Here is a 23877-nt window from a genome sequence, read left to right as displayed (position 1 = left end):
GAGCATGAAGTGGGACTTGATTCCAGGACTCTGGGATCATGGCCTGATTTGAAGGTAGTGGCTTAACCAACTGAGCCACCCAGGCATCCCAGGTAGCATTTTTCTTTAGAAAAAATTCCTAGAAATAGTTTTGGATCTGGGAAGTACAAAACCAAGGCACAGGCAGATCTGCTGGTGGATGAGGGCCTGCTTCCTAGCTTGTGGACGGCTGCCTATTTGTTATGTCCTACATGGCAGAGAGAGAGATTATATCTCTGATGTTTCTTCTTCTTTTTTTTTAAAGATTTTATTTATTTATTTGACAGACAAATCACAAGTAGGCAGAGAGAGAGAGAGAAAGAGAAGGAAGCAGGCTCCCTGCGGATCAGAGAGCCCGATGCAGGGCTCGATCCCAGGACCCCGGGATCATGACCTGAGCTGAAGGCAGAGGCTTTAACCCACTGAGCCACCCAGGTGCCCCATGTTTCTTCTTTATAAGGGTGCTAATCCCTTTCATAGGGGCTTCACCCTTTTAACCCAGTTACCTCCCAAAGGCCTTTACCTTCACATGTTGTCACATCAGGGATTAGGGGTTCAGCGTATGAATTTGGGGGGACACAAATAATAAGTTTAGATGAGGAGAGTATGAAGGATAATTGTGAAGAACCTAATGGGAAAAAGAGGGGGGTAATGTTTACAGAAGAGCCTTTGAACTTTATAATACTAGGAGAGCCCTAATATTTTCCCTACAATCCTGCTTAGTATAGAGCAGTGTTATCTAATAGAAGTAGGATATGAACCCATTTATAATTAATTTTCTAGTAGCCACACTTTTTAGATATTTTTTAAAAAACAGATGAAATTAATTTTAATGTATATTTTATTCAACACGGTTAAATATTTCATGTAACCCAAAATACTTGTAATTAATATAAAACATACTATGTAAAATTATATTCATTAACTATATAATAATATATGAGACTATACATAATTAAGACTTGATTATATAAAGTATAAACATCTAAAGTTTTTACGTTATTTTTTACTTGGTCTTCAAATCCTTTTGTGTATTTTATACTACAGTATAGATTTGGACTAGTCACATTTTAATTACTCAGTAGCAACCTGTTGCTAGTGGCTATTGTATTGGACCATGCAAGTTCCAGAAGACCGAAAATAATTATGATGGCTGGGGCATCTGGTGGCTCAGTTGGTTAAGCATCTGCCTTCCGCTCAGGTCATGATCCCAGAGTCCTGGGATCGAGTCCTGCATCGGGCTCCCTGACTAGCGGAGAGCCTGCTTCTCCCTTGCCCTCTACTCTTTGCCCTACTTTGCTCTCTCTCTAATAAATTAAAAAAATATATTAAAGGGTGCCTGGGTGGCTCAGTTGATTGGGTAGCTGCCTTCAGCTTAGGTCATGATCCCAGAGTCCCGGGATCGAGTCCCATGTTGGGCTCCCAGCTCCATGGGGAGTCTGCTTCTTCTGATGTTCTCTCCTCTCATGCTCTCTCTCAAATAAATAAAGAAAATCTTTTAAAAATTTTTTAAAAATTGGGATGCCTGGGTGGCTCAGTAGGTTAAGCTGCTGCCTTCGGCTCAGGTCATGATCCTGGGGTCCTGGGATCGAGTCCCGCATCGGGCTCCTTGTCCAGCAGGGAGCCTGCTTCTCTCTCTGCCTCTGCCTGCCACTCTGCCTGCTTGTGCTTTCTCTATGACAAATAAATAAAATCTTTTAAAAAAAAATTTTTTTTTAAATTAAATAATTATGATGGTTAACTTAACATGGTCTAAGCACTGTTCTTAAGTGAGGGGTTTTTTTATATTTTTATAAAAAATATAAAGTATTTTTATATTTTATCTTTAAAATAAAGATTTATTTATTTAAGAGAGAGAGAGAGAGCATGAGCAGGAAGGGCAGAAGGCGAGGGAAAAAGAATCTCAAGCAGACTGCACAGAGCTTGGAGCCCGACATGGGGCTCAAATTCACAACTCTATGAGATCATGACCTGAGCTGAAACCAAGAGTTGGACGCTTAACTAACTGTGCCTCCCTTAAGTAAGGGGGTACCTGTGTGGCAATTAAAGGAATAATTTAGTTCTTTCAACAATGTAGTGAGAACAGGTTCTGTAAATATGTTTTTGACTAGAAGTAAAAGAAAACCCAACTTAAACTACCTTACATAAGAAGGTTTTAATTAACTGGAATTCCAGAAGTTCATTCAGAGCTCCAGCTCCATTTCTTTGTTAACTTTGTCAGTTACTTTAACTTAAGGCTAATAGCAAAATGGCTGCACAGTTTTGAACTTGAAGTGCATACACAACATGCAGAGGAAGAAGCAGCAGTCATTTCCTAATGACTTTCATTAGGAGCAAGAAAACTTAGTCTTCAACAAACTTTCCCTTATGTCTCCAACACTTGAACTAGATCAAGGGCTTATTCTTGAGTCAAATCCTTTGGATTTCTAAAACGATTCTTGTATTATTTCTTTCAGGAATTGTTTAAATGACCACAAGAATGGCCTTAAGTCTTAGCATCTGAGTTTGAGTCTCCACTCTGCCACTTAATGATCTTAAGAAAGTTACTGCTTTTCTCTGTTTCCCCATCTGTAAATTACATAATCACCATTGTGGTTCTTCGGCAGCCACTCCACTCCTGCCCTAGGCCTGAGGTATTCTTCCTAGCTTCACAGTTAGACCCTTATTAGTGTCAATTTTTATCATTCTATCCCCTTGGCTAGGATTTGGTTCAGAAACCTCGGCCTAAGTTAGTAAGCATATAGCATTGAGTTAACCAAGGAAAAGTATTACCTAGAGACATTTCCACAAATATTAAAACAGTGTAGTTGAAAGTGTTCTATGACTGAGATGAAGAGGAATGGGAGTTTGATCAAGATATTATTGGACTGACTGGGGAAGGCTTCCTTGAAGAGACCTCTTGATCTGTTCTGCAGGAATTTGCCTTCAGATTTGTACTCCATTTGAAACATTTTGTTCCTGCCAATTTGTTCTTTTTTATTACTTTTACTATTCTTTTTAAGAAATATTACAAGTATAGGGGTGCCTGGGTGGCTCAGTTGGTTAAGCGTCTGCCTTTGGCTCAGGTCATGATCTCCAGGTTCTGGGATCAAGCCCAGTAGCTGGGTCCTGCTCAGCAGGGAAGAGTCTGCTTCTCTCTCTTTCTCTCCCTCTGCCTCTCCCACTGCTCATTCTCACTCTCAAATAAGTAAATAAAATCTTAAAAAAAAAAATATTACAAATATAGAGGCACCTGGGTGGTTCAGTTGGGTAAGCGTCTGACTCTTGATCTCAGCTCAGGCCTTGATCTTAGGGTCATGAGTTCAAGCCCTGTGTTGGGCTGCGCACTGGACATAGAGCCTACTTTAAAATAAAAAGAAAGGAATGTTGCATGCATGTTAAAAAGTTCAGAGATATGTTCTTTATTAATCATTTTTAAGGTGGAGGCAGAGCGACAAGCCAGTAAGGAGGAAGAAAATAAAGCCAGTGAAGAATACATACAGAAATTATTAGCAGAGGAGGAAGAGGAGGAAAAACTACAGGCAGAAAAAAGGCGAAGAGAGATGGAAGAACAACTGAAAAGTGATGAAGAACTAGCAAGAAAACTAAGCATTAATATTGTAAGTTTTAGGAGAGAACTTTGAAGTATTAATGTTCCTATTGCTTTAGACTATGTGGTTTTCTTTCTTTTCTTTTCTTTTTTTTTTTTTTTTAAAGGATCTACTTATTTGAGAGAGAGAGCATGAGTGGGAGGGGCAGAGGGAAAGGGAGAAAGAATCTCACACTGACCACCCTGAGTACAAAGCCTGACTCAGGGCTAGATCTCACACCCGTGAGTTCACAACCCGAGCTGAAACTAAGAGTCAGCCGCTTAACCAAATGTGCTACCCAGGCTTCCCGACAACATGGTTTTCAAAGAGCTTTCACCATGAGTGGAAGCAATTTCTGACATATTTTTCAACAAGACAAATCTTTTTTTGTATATTGTTGTTTTTTGCATGTTATATATTTGCTCTGATTGAAGTATATGTAAACAAGTGTTTTTAACATGTTAGTAAATTCAGAGTATATAGGAAAGCTATTCGAAGTGAAAGGTTCCTTTCTCCCCTTCCATCTCTGTATTCTCATTTCTGTTCCATTAGTCTCTTGCCCCAAAGGTTAGCACTACTAACAGTTTATTTTTTCTTACTCACCTAAAAAGAACATTATCAGTCACACTGTTTTACCTTGCCTTTTTTCACTTGACATATCTTAGAGATTGTTCCTGTGAATACATATAGTCTTATCTAATTCTTTTTAAGAATGGCATAATATTCCATTGCATGGATGCAAATCACTTTTTGAAAGTGAAGCACATTTAATTTTTAAGTAGCACACTAGACCTGGATTTTATTATCTTGCTATAGTTAAATTACTAAATGAATAGAAGGATGATAAGACATACTTTTAAGACTTGAGAGTACAGTGGGACCCAGTGATTTGAATGAACCTGGCAGAATCACCTGGGTTCTTTTAAAATACAAATTCTCATATCTGTTCTAAGTCTACTGCATCAGATCTCTCAGGATGGGTTTTGGGGAATACCATTCCCAGAGACATCTGGGGAAGCCTGGTGTACATTCAGGTTTGAGAACCTCTAAAAACAATTCTCTGCTTTTGAACAAGTATCTTAAAATGCACTTACCAAAACAAAGTATATTCAGAATTGGGATTTTTTTTTTTGAGATGCATACTATTCATAATAGTGTACCTAAGTTTTAGATTATATGCCCCCCCTTTTTTAGAGGTGGGGAGGTTGGTCAGAGGGAGTGGGAGAGAGAGAGAATCCCAGGCAGGCTCCATGCCCAGCACGGAGCCTAACATGGATCTTGAGATCATGACCTCAGCCAAAGTCAGAAGCTTAACTAACTGAGCCACCCAGGCACCCCTGCCCTTTTTCATATATTTCTTCTTTTTAAAATTTTAGTAGAATAATTTTGAAAAGGTACATAATCAGGAAATTAAATAAAAGACATTGATCAATAGAACAGCAAATGACAGGGGCATCTGGGTGGCTCAGTTGTTTAGTGTCTGCCTTCTGCTCGGGTCATGATCCCAGGGTCCTGGTATCAAGCCTTGCATTGGGCTCCCTGCTCAGTGGGGAGTCTGCTTCTCCCTCTCACATTCCTCCTGCTTGTGTTCCCTCTCTTACTGTCTCTCTCTCTCTCTCTGTCAAATAAATAAATAAATGACATAGGTAAGAAAATACATTAAAGAGGAAAATTTTGGGTCATCTTTATCTGTCAACAGTCTTTTCTAAACCTTCTTGTTTTGGGGGCGCCTGGGTGGCTCAGTGGGTTAAAGCCTCTGCCTCCGGCTCGGGTCATGATCCCAGGTTCCTGGGATCAAGCCCCACATCGGGCTTTCTGCTCAGCTGGGAGCCTGCTTCCCCCTCTCTCTCTGCCTGCCTCCCTGCCTACTTGTGATCTCTGTCTGTCAAATAAATAAATAAAATCTTTAAAAAAAAACAAACACCACCAACAAAAAACCTAAACCTTCTTGTTTTAAACAGAGATTTTAAGAGTAGATCTATTGATATTTTAAAAGAATTCTAGGTTTACCTGAGAAAGTTTGGCCAATTGTGTAATACCATGAAGTATATTAATTTTTCTAGTAGTGCTTATGAGACTAGTATAGCATATAAATATTTATGATACTGGTATGCTCTTAAATCCCTAAATTAAATCACTTTTACATAAAATTACCTTTTATTCCAAGTATATCCACAGTCTTTGAATTTTCCCCTATAGATTAAGGTAATTATAATTATATGAAGTCATTCATTAGAATAAGGGTTGTTTTTTTTTTTTAAAGATTTTATTTATTTATTTGACAGACAGAGATCACAAGTAGACAGAGAGGCAGGCAGAGAGAGAGAGAGAGAGAGAGAGGGAAGCAGGCTCCCTGCGGAGCAGAGAGCCTGATGCGGGGCTCGATCCCAGGACCCTGAGATCATGACCCGAGCCGAAGGCAGCAGCCCAAAACACTGAGCCACCCAGGTGCCCCAGAATAAGGGTTATTAGTATCATCATGCCCTTTGTGCTTTATAATGTAAAGTAAAAATAATTAATGTAGGCCAACTTGGATGGACATAATCCTATTTATACTAATTTCTGCATGTTCATATAATTCAAAGGATGTGTAGAATTTAAATGTGAGCATAATTCCTGAAAAATTGTGTTGTGGACTCTGAATTAGTCAAAATAATAGCTTATTGGGGCACCTGGGTGGCTCAGTGGGTTAAAGCCTCTGCCTTGGGCTCAGGTCATGATCTCAGGGTCCTGGGATCGAGCCCTGCATTGGGCTCTCTGCTCAGTGGGGAGCCTGCTTCCTCCTCTCTCTGCCTGCCTCTCTGCCTACTTGTGATCTGTCAAATAAATAAATAAAAATCTTAAAAAAAAAAAAACTTAAAATAATAGCTTATTTTATTACAATTTTTTAAAATAATGTTTGTTATGCTTTTTCTGTTGAAGAACAATTTCAGTGATGGAAGTGTCTTGGCTTCGCCCTTGAATTCCAGAAAATCTGATACAGTCACAACCAAGTCTCAAAAGAAAAGTAAGAACAAACAAACAAACTCTGGAGATATTCATAAGTAAGTGAACATGAATATATATGTATGTATTTATTTAGAGAGGGAGAGAGAGGGAAACAGAGAGCGTGTGTGCCTAGACAAGGGTTGCAGAGGGCAATCTTAAGCAGGCTTCATGCCCAGAGTGGAGCCCAATATGAGGCTTGATCTTACAACTGTGAGATTATGACCTGAGCCAAAATCAAGAGTCAGATACTTAACTGACTGAGTCACCCAGGTGCCTCTGTCAGTTATTTATTGATCACTTACTGTATGCTGGTGTTTTTGCTCATTTAGTCGGCTGATGGTTAAGATTTGGTCCATGAACTTTGCATGAAAACTCTCCAAAGGTCGGAGATTGATGTAAAGTGAAAATAAGGGTGCAGCTTACATAGCTTAGATGCCTAGTTAGCATGAAGAGAGATGTGAAGCCTTATTTTGTTTTGTTTTGTTTTAAGAGAGGGGTGGAGGGGAGGCAAGGGGAGAAGGAGAAAATCCCAAGCAGGCTCCACACCCAGCATAGAGCCTGACACAGGGCTAACTCTCACAACCCTGAAATAATGACCTGAGCCAAAATCAAGAGTCAGATGCTTAACTGACTAAGCCACCTAGGTGTCCCTGAAGTCTTTTTTTATCTTGATAGCTCAGGATTTTCATGTTCCTATTTTCTCAGAATTAACTACTTGGATTCCTTTTTCCCCTGGTTTAGATTCAAATGAGAAAAGCTAGTCTCATATAAGATCATCCTCACTGATAGTTTATAACTTGCCATCTAGGTCATTCCCCCACCCTTTTATCCCCTCAGTTTATGCACTATATTTTTTCTCTACTATACAAAAAGCACGAGTCAGGTAGTCTGTAGTGGAGTGGATTTAGTCTCCTCATAATGCCCCCCCAGGAGCAGGTAGAGTTCATGATTTTATGAGGATATAAGCGTTCCCATAGTAATTAACAATTGGAAACATTTAAGAACCACAATCTAGAGTTTAAAAATAGGGACAGCTGGTTGGCTCACTTTGTAGGTAGGTCATGCAACTCTTAATCTCGGGGTCATGAGTTCAGTTCTCACATTGGGTATGAAGCCTATTTTACTTTATTTTATTTTTTCAAAGATATTATTTATTTATTTGACAGAAAGAGATCATAAGTGGGTAGAGAGGCAGGCAGAGAGAGAGGAGGAAGCAGGCTCCCCACGGAGGGGACTTGATCCCAGAACCCCAGGATCATGACCTGAGCCGAAGGCAGAGGTTTTAACCCACTGAACCACCTGGGTACCCCTGGAGCCTATTTTAAAAATAAATTAATAAAAATATGTAAGGGGTTTTGGCTCAATTGAGTAAATATGTGCAAGTAATTTTATGTCCTTCCATAACTCAGAAATTTTCATTTTGGAGCAGGGAGGTAGAGATTTGGGGGGCAGTTAAAACAGGAGATTGCTATTAAGAGAGAAAAATTGATGTCTCAATATCAATATTATTAACGCTGATATTTTGCAAAGTAGAAATCAAGACAAAACCATTAAGAGAAAAGCAGAGATTTTTCATATCGATGTAATACTGTTCTGCTTAAGGGATGTAACTGTCAATGGATCTTCATGTACCTAAATACATACTTTGAAATAAATAAAGATAAAGATAAATAAAGATAAAGAAAAAAAAATAAAGATAAAAATAAAGATAACCCACTGAGCCTAGGTGGCTGAGTGGGTTAAAGCCTCTGCCTTCGGCTCAGGTCATAATCCCAGGGTCCTGAGATCGAGCCCCGCATTGGGCTCTCTGCTCAGCAGGGAACCTGCTTCCCCCACCTCTCTGCCTACTTGTGATCTCTGTCTGTCAAATAAATAAGTAAATAAACAAATCTTTTTTTAAAAAATTGACTAGAGATTTAAAAATGGGGGGCGCCTGGGTGGCTCAGTGGGTTAAAGCCTCTGCCTTTGGCTCAGGTCATGAACTCAGGGTCCTGGGATCAAGCCCTACATTGGGCTGTCTGCTCAGCAGGGAACCTACTTCCCCCACCTCTCTGCCTGCCTCTCTGCCTACTTGTGATCTCTGTCTGTCAAATAAATAAATAAAATTTTTTTTAAAAACTTAAAAAAATAAAAATTAAAAATGGACAGATGAATTTAAAAGCAGAAATTGAAGAGATTAAGAAACTAATAGATTAAAGTTAAAGCAAAGTTAAGAGCAAATAAGGACTAATCTCTGGACTATATTAAGGAATTCTTCTATGACTTTATTTTTTTTTTTTTTTTTTTTAAAGATTTTATTTATTTATTTGACAGACAGAGTTCACAAGTAGGCAGAGAGGCAGGCAGAGAGAGAGAGAGAGGGAAGCAGGCTCCCTGCTGAGCAGAGAGCCTGATGCGGGACTCGATCCCAGGACCCTGAGATCATGACCTGAGCCGAAGGCAGCGGCTTAACCCACTGAGCCACCCAGGCGCCCTCTTCTATGACTTTAAAGACGAAGAGTCCAGTTCCAAAATAAGCAAAGGGCGTGAATAGACATTTTTCCAGTGATATACGTATGGCCAGTAAGCACATGTAAAGATTCCCGGTATTATTAGTGATTAGTATTATTAGGAAATGCAGATGAAAACCATGATTAGATACCACTTCACATCCACTAGGATGCCTGTAATCCAAAAAAAAGGAAAATCAGTGTTGGCAAGGATTGGAGAAATTGGAATCTTGTACAGTTACTAGTGAGAATGTAAAGTGGTACAATTTGAAGTTCCTCAGAAAGTTAAAGAATTACCATATGATCCAGCAATTCCACTCTTACCTATGTATTCAAAAGAATTGAGAGCAGGAATTCAAACAAATATCTGTACATAGCTGTTTGTGTCAGCACTTCAAACAGCCAAAGGATGGACAAACACAAATGTCAATTGAAGAATGAATAGATAAACAAAATGTGGTATAAGCTATACAACAGTGTATTTACTCAGCTCTAAAAAGGAGTGACATACTGATACATGCTATAACATAAATGAACCTCAGAAACACGCTCCGTGAAATAAGCCATACAAAGTGGTTGCCTTTTATACGATTTTATTTATTTATATGAAATAGCTAGATAGGAAGCAGGTTAGGAGTTGCCAGTGGCTGGGGAGGTGGGAATGGGGGAAGTTACTGCTTAACATATGCATGGTTTCCTTTGGGAATGACGAAAATGTTTTGGAACGAAATAGAGGTGATGGTTTTACAACTTCATAAAATGCCACTGAATTGTATGTTTTAAAATGGTTTATTTTGTGCTATATGGATTTCGTCTCAAATTTAAAATGATTAACAAACTCAGGTGTTTGAAAATTAAGAAAAACTGGTGAGTAATTCTTTGGCTAAAGAAATCTCGATGGAAATAATAAAACTGAAAGTATTATACATCTAAACTTTTGGGAGGGGACTCAAGTATTTAGAAATCCTTAAATGCCATATCAGAAAAGGGAGAAAGGCTGAAAGTAAAAAAATACTTTATTTTAAATTTAGTTAATTAATTTTAGAGACAGAGGGAGAAAGTTCAAGTACACAATCTGGGAGGAACAGAGGGGAAGGAAGAGGGAGGGGCAAAAATCCCAAGCAGACTCCGTGCTGGGCGTAAAGCCCAATGCAAGGCTTTCTGTATCACGAACCTGAGATCATGACCTGAGCCAAAATCAAGAGTATGATGCTTAACCGACCAAGTCACTCAGGTGGCCCAAGAATATACTTAAAATGGCAATTCCAGGAATATATTACTGACTTAATATTATATGATGATGTAATGTTAACGTATTAACTATTAACCCATTAACTGTTTCTTTCTTTCTTTTTTTTTTTTTTTAAGATTTTATTTGTCACACGGAGATACCACAGGTAGGGAGAGAGGCAGGCAGAAAGAGAGGGGGAAGCAGGCGCCCTGTTGTGCATAGAGCCCAAAGTGGGGCTCAGTCCCAGGACCCTGTGATCATGACCGGAGCCGAAGGCAGAGGCTTAACCCACTAAGCCACCCAGGTGCCCCCATTAACTGTTTCAATATCAAAAGCATGGGAATGATAATTCTTAACAAAGTGGGAATAGGAATAAACTTAACCTGTTAATGAATATCTGCTAGAAAATTTATACCAGATAGCATACTTTATGGTAGGAAATTGAAATTATTCCCATTAAGAACAGGAAAATACAAGAGTGGTCTGTTATTTACCACGTCTGTTCAGTGTTGTTCTAGAGATTTCAGTCTGCACAGTAAGATAATAAAAGGAAACAAAAGATATGAGCTTGGAAAAGAAACCATTGTTATTAGAGATGGAATATAGAAAATACATTGCAAATCTGAGAGTTCAGAGATATATTTTTAAAATTAACAAGGGTGGGGTGCCTGGGTGGCTTAGTTGTTAAGCTTCTGCCTTCGGCTCAAGTCATGATCCCAGAGTCCTGGGATCGAGCCCCACATCGGGCTCCCTGCTCCTCGGGAAGTCTGCCTCTCCCTCTCCCACTCCTCTCTGCTTATGTTTCCTCTCTTGTTGTGTCTTTCCCTGTGTCTCTCTCTGTCAAATAAATAAATAGAATCTTAAAAAAAAAAAAAAATAAGGGTTTAGCAAGTTTGGTAGATATAAAATCTGTACAAAAGTTCTGTTGAAAATGTAACTTTAACTAAGATTTAGTTTATTATAGCATTAGAAAATAAAAAGTCCTTAGAAAAAATTTTATAGTAAAATCTGTAAGACCTTATGGAGAATATTATAAAAATTTTATCATATTAAAGAAATGTGCAGGATTCATGAATTGGAAGATGTCTAATATTACAATAATGCTAAATGTCAGATCTCCCCAAACTGACCAACAGATTTCAGTGCAATTGAAATCACAGTCCAAATTTTTTTTTAAGATTTTATTTATTTATTTGTCAGAGAGAGACAGAGAGAACCCAAGCACAGAGAGAGGCAAGCAGAGGGGAGAGCAGGCTCCCCACTGAGCAAAGAGCCCGATGCCAGATCTTGATCCCAGGACCCTGGGATCATGACCTGAGCCAAAGGCAGACGCTTAACTGACTGAGCCACCAGGCATCCCAATTTGATAATTTTTGACATCTGTCACAATTCTAACCTTTTCTTAGACTTGACATACTGACTTAAAAATTTGTATAGAAGAGAAAGGGCTTTCAGATACCACCAAGGAGAGAGAAAATGTGTGGTGGAGAGTTGGATGCTTTAAATTGTATAAATAAATATGTATGATACTTGCACAGGGATGGATAAACAAAATGAAGCAATGTAGTAGTTTAGAAATACAGCTATTTTTGCAGCCTTCATGAGGGCTTTGGTGTTTATAAAATATGCCCACCAATTCTTTGAAACTCTTCCCCCAAAAAGACAGAGCCCAGTTCTTCACCCCTTGAATAGAGGCTGGACTTAAGTATACACATAGAATTACCTGAACGGTATTTGGGGACTAAGTTGTAAAAGACATATGACTTTTCTCTTTTGGATTATTTGCTCTGGAAAATTTAGCGGCCCTGTTGTGGTAAGGAACTGGGGCCCTCTACCAACAACCAATAAAGAAGTGGGACCTCAGAATAACCTTTGAGTGAGCCTTCTTGGAAGGTGATCCTCTAGCCCCAGTCAAGCCTTTAGATCACTGATCAACATCTTCCCTAGACTCTAATGAGAGATCCTGAGCTAGAACCACCCAGCTAAGCTGCCCTTGGATTTCTGACCTTCAGTAACTGAGATAATATTTGTTGTTTTAGACCACTAAGTCTTGAGGTACTTTGGGTAACCAGTACAGTAGTCATCATTGCTCTTTAGCTGTTCAGAAGGATGAATTTGTCAATAAATGCTGTTGGGACAATTGATTATATAAGGAAAAGATGAGCTTGGATCTCTACTCATACCGTGTAGAAAAATTATGATGGATGAAACTATGAAACTTTAGACTGATAATAAAGGAGATTATCTTTGGGGAAGGATTTTATTTGAGAAGATTTTATTTATTTGTCAGAGAGAGCAAACATGTGCAAGCAGGAGGCGTGGCAGGCAGAGGGAGAGGAATGCTCCCCGCTGAGCAAGGAGCCCAATGGAGGACTGGATCCCAGCACCCTGGGATCATGACCTGAGCCGAAGGCAGACACTTCACTGACTGAGCCACCCAGGCATCCTGGGGAAGGAAATTTTAAAGAGCAAAACATGTAATTAGATTATAAGATTAAGAACGTTTCTATCAAAATACCTTTAAGAGGATAAAATGGTGATCTTCTATCTTTAAGATATTTTAACTTGGGGTACCTTGATGATTCAGTAGGTTAAGCATCTGACCCTGGATCTCAGGGTATGTCTTGATCTCATGAGTGAATTCAGGCCTGTGCTGGGCTCCATGATGGGTATGGAGCCTGCTTAAAAAAAGAAGAAATTTTAACTTACTTAACTGAGAAAAGGTAATGTACTATTAAAGAAATACCCACCTCTGAGTAAGAAAACAATCAGTAGGAAAAATAGGTAAAAACTTTGACTTCATAGTAAATGAAACCTGAAAGTTAATGTATATTTGAAAAGATACTGAACCTTATTAGTAATTGAGGAAACACAAATTAAAATCACAGGGAGGTGGCATTTCACACTCATCCTATTGGAAAAAAATAGCTTTATGGCAGTATTAAGTATCGTAGACAATAAGGAGCACTTCTGTGTTTGGTGGAAGTGTAAAAGATTGATACTCTAGAACTCTGGGGGCATAGATGCCAAAGAAACCCTAGAAGATACATAGAGGAATGTTCCCACCAGTGCTGTTCATAATAGCAAAGAGCAGAAGTACCCAGATGTCCCCAAGTCGAACTGAATACTATCCAACAGTCAGAATGAATCTAGCTGAGAATAACACACATAAATCATGAAAATGGGCGAAGAAAAAGGTTATAGAATACATGTGGTATGGTTCCGTCTATGTAAAGGTCAAAATCCTTCAGTACTAAGGAATACATGTTTAAGGATTCAAAGGTATGGTAAAACTATTTTTAAAAGTAAGGGAAGGAGCGCCTGGGTGGCTCAGTGGGTTAAAGCCTCTGCTTTCGGCTCAGGTCATGATCCCAGAGTCCCGGGATCGAGCCCTACAACAGGCTCTCTGTTCAGCAGGGAACCTGCTTCCCTTCCCCTCTCTCTACCTGCCTCTCTGCCTACTTGTGATCTCTGTCAAATAAATAAATAAAATAATTTTTAAAAAAAGGTAAGGGAAAACTCAGGGTAGTCGAGTCTCTGAGGGGACAAAGAGGGGGCCCCATAAAGGATGTTAAAATAAGTGATCCTCCCCTCACTTTAAGCTAGGTGATTAGTATAAGGGATTTTGGGGGTTTTGTTTGTTTGTTTGTTTGTTTTAAAGATTATATTTATTTGACAGACAGAGATCACAAGTAGGCAGAGAGGCAGGCAGAGAGAGAGAGAGAGGAGGAAGCAGGCTCCCCGCAGAGCAGAGAGCCCAATGTGGGGCTCGATCCCAGGACCCTGGGATCATGACCTGAGCCAAAGGCAGAGGCTTTAACCCACTGAGCCACCCAGGCGCCCCATGTTTTTGGTTTTTTTTTAAAGATTTTATTTATTTGACAGAGAGACAGCCAGGGGGAGTGGAAGAGGGAGAAGCAGAAGCACTGCTCCTGCAGTGCATGAGCCTGACATGGACCGGATCCCAGGACTCTGGGATCATGACCAGAGCCAAAGGCAGACGCTTAACAACGGAGCCACCCAGGCGCCCCAAGTATAAGGGCTTTTATATAAAGATTTAAAACTTTTAAAAAATTGTAACATACATATATTAAAGTACACTATTCTTAAGTGTTGTTTTGGTGAATTTTTAACTACATATAAAGCATCTTCCAGATTAAGCTACAGAGTATTTCCAAAAGGTTAACTAGTGTCCTTTCCCAGTCAGTATCCCCCTCCTTGAACCACAGTGTATTATGATTCTTACATATGTTTTGCAACTATTTTCTTGTAAATTAATTGTTTTCATGAGATAGACATATATATACTTAGATCTTTAGACATAAGTGAGAAAAAAGGAAATCACAGAAGAATATGATTGTTTTAAAAAAGAGATAGTGTAGGGGCGCCTCTAAAAAAGAGATATTGTAGGGTGGCTCAGTGGGTTAAGCCTCTGCCTTCGGCTCCAGTCATGATCTCAGGGTCCTGGGATTGAGCCCCGCATCAGGCTCCCTGCTCATTGGGGATTTCCCCCTCTCTCTCTACCTTCCTATCTGCCAACTTGTCATCTGTTAAATAAATAAATCTTTTAAAAAAAAAAAGTGTGTACTATATAGAAATCATATTTTTTTTAAAAATTGGTTACATATGAGAAAGCAAATAGGAATGGAAAGGAATAGTAGCATGTATGTCCTATCTCTATTTCTGTACTTTTTTAGAATGAGCATGTATTCATACATTACCCAGTTATCGTAAAAAATATTTGGGATAGTTCATCAATCTTTCCTGATTATGTTGAATAAGTATCTGGTCACATTTTCTCTGCTTATGGAGTTCAAAAAAAAAAAAAAACTTACGCTGTAGTAATTCTATTTTGATAACTAATATCCAGCTTTGGCAGAAGGATTCTTCAACTTTGGGAAACAAAACTAAAATGAGATTAGGTGTGCTCAGTCAGTTATGCATCCAACTCTTGATTTGACTCAGGTCTTGATCTTAGGGTCGTGGGATTGAGCCACATGTCCCACAGGTCAGGCTCCATGCTGGGCATGGAGGCTGCTTTAGATTCTTTCTCCCTCTCCTTCTGCCTCTCCCCTTCACGTGCACATACGTGCACACGCTTTCCCATTAATTAATTAATTAATTAATTAATGAGACTAAACCTGGGCTCCTGTTTTCTCTTATTGATTGAAAAGGTAGTTCTTAGGGCACCTGGGTGGCTCAGTTGTTGGGCCTCTGCCTTTGGCTCAGGCCATGATCCCAGGGATCCCTACTCAGCCATAAGCCTGCTTCTCCCTCTGCCACTCCCCTGGTTTGTGTTCCCTCTCTCCCTGTCTCTTTCTCTGCCAAATAAATAAATAAAACCTAAAAGAAAAAAAAAAAGGTAGTTCTTTTACTTAGTTTGCAGAGTAAGTATTTAGATTGATTCAACTAAATTTTGATTCAACTCTGATCTATAAGGGATATTATTCTTTGTTCTTAAATGATATCTTTGTCTAGATTTTATTTTATTTTATTGTTCCACATGCTAATTGATACTTTGGACACAATGGAACTTAGGGTGTTACATATTATTTGCAGTTCAGATATTTTTCTGTTGTTCTCTTTAATTATAAAAATAACAGCTAGATACTCCTTGAAAATCACCCAAAGTTACCACCACTTGAAGGCAGGCAACATTTTAGGACATCTTTGCCATTTTTAAGCATAGTTATATATGTGTTTGAATTTTTTACAGTTTTTAAAATATACCTACTATCTCCTTTTACTCCCTTTTGTTTTACAGTATTTTTTCATCATATTACAAACTTCCATGTTTTCTGTGGCAGACAGCCTATTAAAGATGCTTAGATGTTTTGAGATACCCTTATGCTGATATATTGATGTATCTGTATTTTTCTAGGCAGATAGTTGATACAAAATGTGTATCTAACAAAATCTCTATACAAGAGTGGTAGAGAATCTAATCATGAGTGCTTTCCCAATGGTAAACATTAAAAATGTAGTAAACAGCCGGAATTCCTGGCGTTAAAAAGAAATATCTCTTTTCTCCTGATTTAAAACATGATGTACATTACGTTTGGAACGACTTTATAGTCTTGTGTTGTTCCGATGTTTATTGAGAATTAAATATTTAGATTTGACTTTTATTTCCTTTGCTGCTGTTTTTCACTAAAATATAATAATATTCAGCCTTTTAAGTATTGCTCTTGTATTGGGCCAAAATACCTGAGACAAGGAGTTAGAATACACTCTTTGTGATCAAATCAGCCAAACAGATCAGACAGTCTTCATGTAAATAGGTAATTTGGCTTATTATAGTGGTCACATGCCACTTGTCTGTCAAAGCATTCAAACTTTGGTAAATCTTTTTTTCTTTTTTTTTGGTAAGGTATTTGTCACCTAAATCTCAGTTCGGGTCAGCATCGCAGTCTGAAATTTTACAAGGAAGCCCAAAGAACTGCATGTCTAAGGTATGTGGATGCTAAAGATGTTCTTCCTTTGGCAGATTTACTAACGCTATGGGTTGCTAATACTTGTAGTTTCCTAACTTCTTTATAGTCACGGTAATATAGGGAATACCCTTCCTTAGTCATTTTAGGCTCCCCTAGACTAGGGGTCAACAAATTTCTCTAAAGGGCCAGATAGTAAATATCTTTGTGGCCTTATGGACTCTGTCACAACTGTTCAGCTATGTTTTCGAGTGAAAGCATCCACAGACAGTACGTAAACAAATAGGCTTTAATCAAGTAAAACTATTTACAGAAGCAAGCAACAGGCGGAATTTGGTTCATGGGCCATGGTTTGTGGATGCCTGGCTTAGATAATCAAACTTACAAAACCAAATAGGCTACACCTGGTATCAGCCTCAGTGTCAGTGAAAATTAGAGGATAAGAAACAAAGCATGCTAGTAGGCGTATCTGTGCCCCAAGAACCTTCACTGTAGAGCTCCTAAGTGACAGCCTGGAAATGAGACAGTGCAGAGAATGGGGAGGCCCTAGAAGCCCTCTTCCCTGTTAAGAGTCAGTTATTTATTGTAACAACCCATGGGTATAGCCTCCAGGGGTCCTGGGAAGGAACGTACCGGGTCAGAAGAGTTATAAGTCACTTACAGAAGCCCCAAGACTTGATTTCCCATTGGTTGCTTATAGATCATCATAGTTCTCCTAGTACAGATGCAGTTCACCAGTAAAATCATTTTTACCATAAGCTATGTGGCCTAGTAAAACAGGTGACATTGCACCTTTATCAGGTTTTTAGGAAAATAGAACTAGGAAATGTGAGCTGACGCCAAGGTTGATTTCCTACAGAGATGTTTTGTTAACCCTTTACTAAGAGCCTCCTAGATCTTTTAAAAACTCAGCTAGGTAGTTTAAAACCTGTCATTTAATTGGCATTTACCATGTGCCAGATAATGTGTGTATTATTTTCTTCAGTGTCCACCACAAGCACCAACTCTATTAAGGTAGGTATTCATTCTTGTGCCCATTTTACAGTTAAGAATTAACTAAGGCACACACAGATAAGAGACTTGTGCACAGTCCCTTAAGTAGAGATGCTAGAGGGAAGATTCAGGTCCAGATGATCTGGCTCATACTAGAACTGAGGATGGAGGAGGACTTGTAGTGTAGGGATATTTGTCCTACTTGTGTTCATATTCACAGCAAAAGCAGGTAAGCAACCCTGAATTTATCCAGTCCAAAGGGGACTGGTTTGTAAGAAATGCTATAAGAAATGATAAAGGCAAAGCAGATAGGTAAAAGAATAGATTTAAGGTCTCTAACAATAAGGAGTAATTTTTGTTCTGAGGCAAATTCTCACCGAAGCCAGTCTGTCTGTCTGTCTTTTTTATTAACGTATAATGTATTATTTGCTTCAGGGGTACAGGTCTGTGAATCATCAGTCTTACACAATTCACAGCACTCACTGTAGCACATACCCTCCCCAATGTCCTTAACCCAGGCACTCTATTTCTTCCCCGCACCACCCCCCCCCGACCTCCCAGCAACCCTCAGTTTGTTTCCTGAGATTAAGAGTCTCTTGTGGTTTGTCTCCCTCCCCAGTCCCATCTTGTTTCATATTTTCCTTTCCTACCCCCCAAGCCCCCACTCTGCCTCTCTAATTCCTCATATCAGGGAGATCATATGATAATTGTCTTTCTCTGATTGACTTATTGTGCTCCGCATAATATTCTCTAGTTCAATCCACGTCATTGCAAATGGCAAGATTTCATATCTTTTGATGGCTGCATAGTATTCTCTCTCTCTCACACACACACACACACACACACACACACAGGTGTGTGTGTGTGTATATACACCACAGGTATATGTGTGTATATATATATATACCACATCTTTTTTTTCTTTTGAGAGTTTATTTATTTATTTGACAGACAGAGATCACAAGTAGGCAGAGAAGCAGGCAGAGAGAGAGTGGGGGAAGCAGGCTCCCCACTGAGCAGAGAGCCCGACGCAGGACTCGATCCCAGGACCCCGAGATCATGACCTGAGCTGAAGGCAGAGGCTTTAACCCACTGAGCCACCCAAGCGCCCCAACCACATCTTTTTTATCCATTCATCTGTTGATGGACATCTAGGTTCTTTCCATAGTTCGGCTATTGTGGACATTGCTGCTGCAAACATTCAGGTGCACATGCCCCTTTGGATCACTACGTTTGTATCTTCAGGATAAATACCCAGTAGTGTGATTGCTGGGTTGTCAGGTACTTCTATTTTCAACTTTTTGAGGAGCCTCCATGCTGTTTTCCAGAGTGGCTGCACCAGCTTGCGTTCCCACAAACAGTGTAGGAGGGTTCCCCTTTCTCCACATCCTCGCCAACATCTGTCGTTTCCTGACTTGTTAATTTTAACCATTCTAATTGGTGTGAGGTGGTATCTCATTGTGGTTTTTTTTTTTTTTTTTTTTTTTTTTTTTTTTTAGATTTTATTTATTTGTTTGACAGAGAGACATCACAAGTAGGCAGAGAGGCAGGCAGAGAGAGAGGAGGAAGCAGGCTCCCTGCTGAGCAGAGAGCCCGATGCGGGACTCGATCCCAGGACCCTGAGATCATGACCTGAGCCGAAGGCAGCGGCTTAACCCACTGAGCCACCCAGGCGCCCCTCATTGTGGTTTTGATTTGTATTTCCCTGATGCCGAATGATGTGGAGCACTTTTTCATGTGTCTGTTGGCCATTTGGATGTCTTCTTTGCAGAAATGTCTGTTCATGTCTTCTGCTCATTTCTTGATTGGATTATTTGTTCTTTGGGTGTTGATTTGATAAGTTTTTTATAGATTTTTGGATACTAGCCCTTTATCTGATACATCATTTGCAAATATTCACCAAAGCCTTTCTTAAGGCTTTTCTGTGGTCAAAACTAATTCTAGGTATTTACTTACCTAAGACCTATAAGTGAAAAGAAAAATAATACTGACAAAAGTCAGGGGTTTCTTTTTTTCTTTTTCTCTTTTTTTCTTTTTCCTTCTCTTCTCTTCTTTTCTTTCTTTCTTTTTTTCTTTTTTTTTTAAAGCAAGGCTTTTTAACCTAAGGCCTGGGTCTGTGGTTAGAATCCAGAGAGTACATATGAACTTAAATGGAAGGAAAGGTTTATCTTTACTTTCACCTCAACTCTCATTCCTTTAATTACAAATGTAGACTTCAAACTGTAATACTATTAGCAAAAGCTGTGCCTTTGGTCATCATCAGTGGAAAGCACAGGTTTTTATCATGTTAAAGTGGCAGGTTTCTTAAAATATTGTTACTTGTCCCTACTTCAGCATTACAAGTGATTAGACTTGCCTCAGTAGATCTTATTATTTAATGTATTAATAGTTGCACATTGCATTAGGAATGACATTCTAATAATTGTGTTGCAGTACAAATTATTCCCATTGTAATCCTATGGATTTATTTTTATATTTTAAAGTATTCAGAAGAGATCTGTAAGCTTCACCAAAATGCCGAAAGGTGAAGAGTCCATGGCACAAAAAGGGGCTAAAAATCCATGGCCTAGAGGAAATTTATAAGGTGAAAAAGAGAGGTTAGGTCCTGGTGCCAGCTTATTGGCTATATCCAAAATCTAGTTTGTAGGTTTTAATGGGAGTGAAAATGAAGGAGTGCCCTTATCTAAATTGGCACACAGAATAAAAATATTATTAAGAATTGGGGCGCCTGAATGGCTTAGTGGGTTAAGCCTCTGCCTTCAGCTCAGGTCATGGTCTGAGGGTCCTGGGATCAAGCCCTGCATTGGGGATCGGGGGGGTCTCTGCTCAGCAAGGAGCCTGCTTCCCCCTCTCTGCCTGCCTCTCTGCCTACTTGTGATCTCTCTCTGACAAATATATAAATAAAATCTTTTTAAAAAAAGAACTAATATGCTTTATTAGTAGTGATGCTATCTTACTGTGAAAACTCAGAGAGTAGACTTCGGTATTGTGACTTGATGTTTTTCTCCGGTTCACTTCAGTCTTTCTCTGTTTTCTACAGAAAACTGACAGTAGTGTTGTAGAGAGCCCTACATGGCAAGATACAGAAATTGAGGAAGATATGCCAACACTTTCTCCACAAATATGCATGGAAATTCAAGAACAAGGTGAAAAGTCTTCAGAGTCCCCTATGCCTCAGTTATGTGCCAGTGGCAGAGAATGGTGCCTTGAAGGAAAAGTCAAAATGAGACCAACCAATCATGATAAAGAGTTATGTGTCCTAAATCATGAAGGACCTGAAGCCAGCGTTCCCTGCTCTGGAGAAGCTGCAGCTAAGCCTTATGGCAAAACCGAGAGTGGGTGCACTGTATCAGGTACGACACAGATAACTGCAAGTAATACAGTTACGACAGAAAATGAAGAGTCTTGCCTACCTATCAGTAAGGATATTTCCAAAAGAAAAAACCCAGAATCTTTGTCTGAAGCAGTCAGGGATCCGTGCGTTTCTGCAAAAAGAAGGAAAACATTCACCGAAGCTTCCTCAGACCAAGAGGAAGCAGAAATCAACTTTACCCAAAAACTGATAGATTTGGAACGCTTACTTTTTGAGAGACATAAACAAGAAGAAGAGGATAGGTTATTAGCGTTACAGCTTCAGAAAGAAGTAGATAAAGAACAGAAGAAGCCAAACCGGCAGAAAGGATCCCCAGATGAGTATCATTTACGTCCTACGTCGTCACCTCCAGACAGATTGCTAAATAGACAGAGGAAGAATTCCAAAGACAGGAACTTCAAAAGACAGACTGATACAGAGCATTCCAAATCTCGGAGAGGCTCGAAAAATGAAAATTGGCAGCCGTCTTTTAAGATCCAGTTGAAACATTCAGTTAATGTTAATGGGAGAAAGATGCCAAATTCTTCTAGAGATAATACTAATGTATCTAAAAGCACTAATTCCCTACAGCCTAGTAAGTCACAGAAAAGTATTTTCCAGATGTTTCAGAGGTATACAAAGTAATGCATGGGGAGAAAGAGGTTTTTATGATCTAGCAAATGGATGGATTAGGAAGCCTTTTTTCATAGAGAGACTCTTTGTAATGGTCACACCCATTGTCTATAAAGGATGGCATGATTATGAGGGAGGAATGTATAAATGTGTTTCTGCCAAACTGTGGTAAGCAGGAGTCCCAATCCTTTGCTTTTTTAATAACTGTGGTGTACTAAGTTTGACGATCCTTATGGGTATAAGAATGCCTTGGCGAGCTCCGAAGAAATCTTCAAGTGCCATTCTGTTCCCCAGAAATGCATGTTTTACAAAAGCCTTTGCTTCCCTTCGTGTCCTAACTAGTAATCAAAGTGAGATGATACATACCAAGTAGTTAGGAACCCAGCAGGGTAAGTTCTCTTGCTACTTCCCATATATTTGCAGAGCACTTGAAATGCATCTCCCATAACACTAAAGGAATCTAGTTTTCATCTCCACTTTAATTATTTTAACCATTATAGCATTTTCTTCGATTTAAAATGGTTTGTGATCAATGTGAAATCAGAAAAATCAAGAGTTTCCTGGAGAATTAGGAGTTAGTTGACAGAAAGGAAACTAGGCTCTTAATGCGAAGGGAGTTGAAGAGTTGGGGTGCGGCTCAGTGGAGCAGATTGATTGAAAGCGTTGGAATGGAATGAGTGACCAGAAGCTGGGCCTGGGATGCAGTAGCAGGTGACACTTATTAGAGGGTTCTCCCTCCTCTCTTTGCTAAATGACATGGAAAACATTGGGGTTTTAAAGCTTTTCATGCCATAGTATCTGGTGTCAAAATCAAAATCAATTGCTAAATTGCCTGAAATTTAGGAATGTCACCTTTTTATTAATCTGCTATTCTGGGGGTGGGGTAGGACTTTACTATAGGAGAGTTAAATATCATAATATCTTTTGTTGTGGGACCTGAGATATAACCATGTGTTTATTTCCTTATATTATCATTTGTATTGATGCTGACTTTTATATGTGTTTATCGACAGAAAAGAAAGTCTGATACTTGGGTTTTGCCGTCTTACCCTTGAAAGTTAAATCAGAAGGCAGTGATTTCATTTTGTGAAATTTAACTTACAGACCATTAATCTTTTTTTTACATTGATATGAACAACTTTAAGCAAATAGTAGTTTTAACAGCATTTCTGCTGATCTCTAGTTGTCCATCCTTTTGAAGTAAAAATAAAACATCCTAGAGCTAATTCGAGCTTAAATTTGTCAATATTTTTGTACATTATTAAGATTTTTTCTCCAAATTTTGTAACTAAAATTCTGTTAATCTTTGCATACTTAATGGCATCTATTTCAATATTGATTGGGTAATTATGGGTAGAATTCTGATGCTAATTTAAAATTTAGTTTGCTCTTTCTCAAAAAAAGAAAAAAGTGTTTGCCCTCTGAGTAATGATTGTGCTAAAATGAAGTCTAGTCAGAAACTAACCAAAACATGATAAAATCTGTCTTCTCATCGAATCAATATTTTTCTAAGAGCAATTTCACTTAAGGGCAGACACTGTTAGAACTCCTCAAAAGTTGTGTAATTAAATTTTTCTGGAATAGTCCATGACCAAAAAGGGGTGAAAATAGTGTGACATATATAGGATTTCTGCATTTAACCACTCATTTGTGAAGACATCTTCCTGACCTTAAGATAAATTTTAATTTCTCTATTAGTTTTTCTGGTAGTCCTACCTTACATTTCTTTTCATTAGAAACGAATAAATGTTTTGTGTCAGTCATTAGAGTGTATTGCTACTTATTCCTCTCATTTTTGTGGAGGGATAGGAGAATATTGAACTTCTCAGGGAGCACTAGAACTATACAAAGGTTGAGAATCTGAAAATTAAAATAATAAAAATTAAGACTATTACATGTATTTTACCACAATTGAAAAATAAAAATTAACTACCTAAAATTAAAAAGTTCTGCATAACAAAAATTACCACCATAATGGAAAATTGGAAAATACGGCAAATGGTGGGAGGGGCGGAGGGGCGGGGAGTAGATGCAATTTGTCGTGAAGAGCTCATTTCCTTTGTACCAAGGATCTGCCGATAGATTATGAAAATGACTAATAACTCAAAAGGAAAATTAGAACTGTTCCCAAGAAACAGTTCCCAGGAAAGGAAATACAGATGTCTTTTAAGTG

General features: G+C 38.9%; 1 protein-coding gene across 4 annotated transcripts in view; it reads left to right on the top strand.

Annotated features, from left to right (window-relative positions):
* Positions 1 to 23617, top strand: part of RNF168 (ring finger protein 168) — a 45344-nt gene extending 21727 nt beyond the window's left edge. For 3 of the 4 annotated variants that reach the window (XM_032336572.1, XM_032336564.1, XM_032336580.1), the window contains exons 4-7: positions 3438 to 3617; positions 6510 to 6631; positions 16666 to 16747; positions 20760 to 23617. In XM_032336572.1, coding sequence (XP_032192463.1) covers positions 3438 to 3617; positions 6510 to 6631; positions 16666 to 16747; positions 20760 to 21716 — 1341 coding nt within the window. In that variant the 3' untranslated portion in view covers positions 21717 to 23617. The remainder of the gene's footprint in view (positions 1 to 3437; positions 3618 to 6509; positions 6632 to 16665; positions 16748 to 20759) is intronic. The other variant, XM_032336588.1, reaches the window with a different exon arrangement.
* The last annotated feature ends 260 nt before the right edge of the window (positions 23618 to 23877 follow it).

The sequence above is a fragment of the Mustela erminea genome, chromosome 1 (assembly GCF_009829155.1).
Source record: "Mustela erminea isolate mMusErm1 chromosome 1, mMusErm1.Pri, whole genome shotgun sequence".
Taxonomy (NCBI): Eukaryota; Metazoa; Chordata; class Mammalia; order Carnivora; family Mustelidae; genus Mustela; species Mustela erminea.
This window is presented reverse-complemented; position numbering and strand designations above follow the sequence as displayed.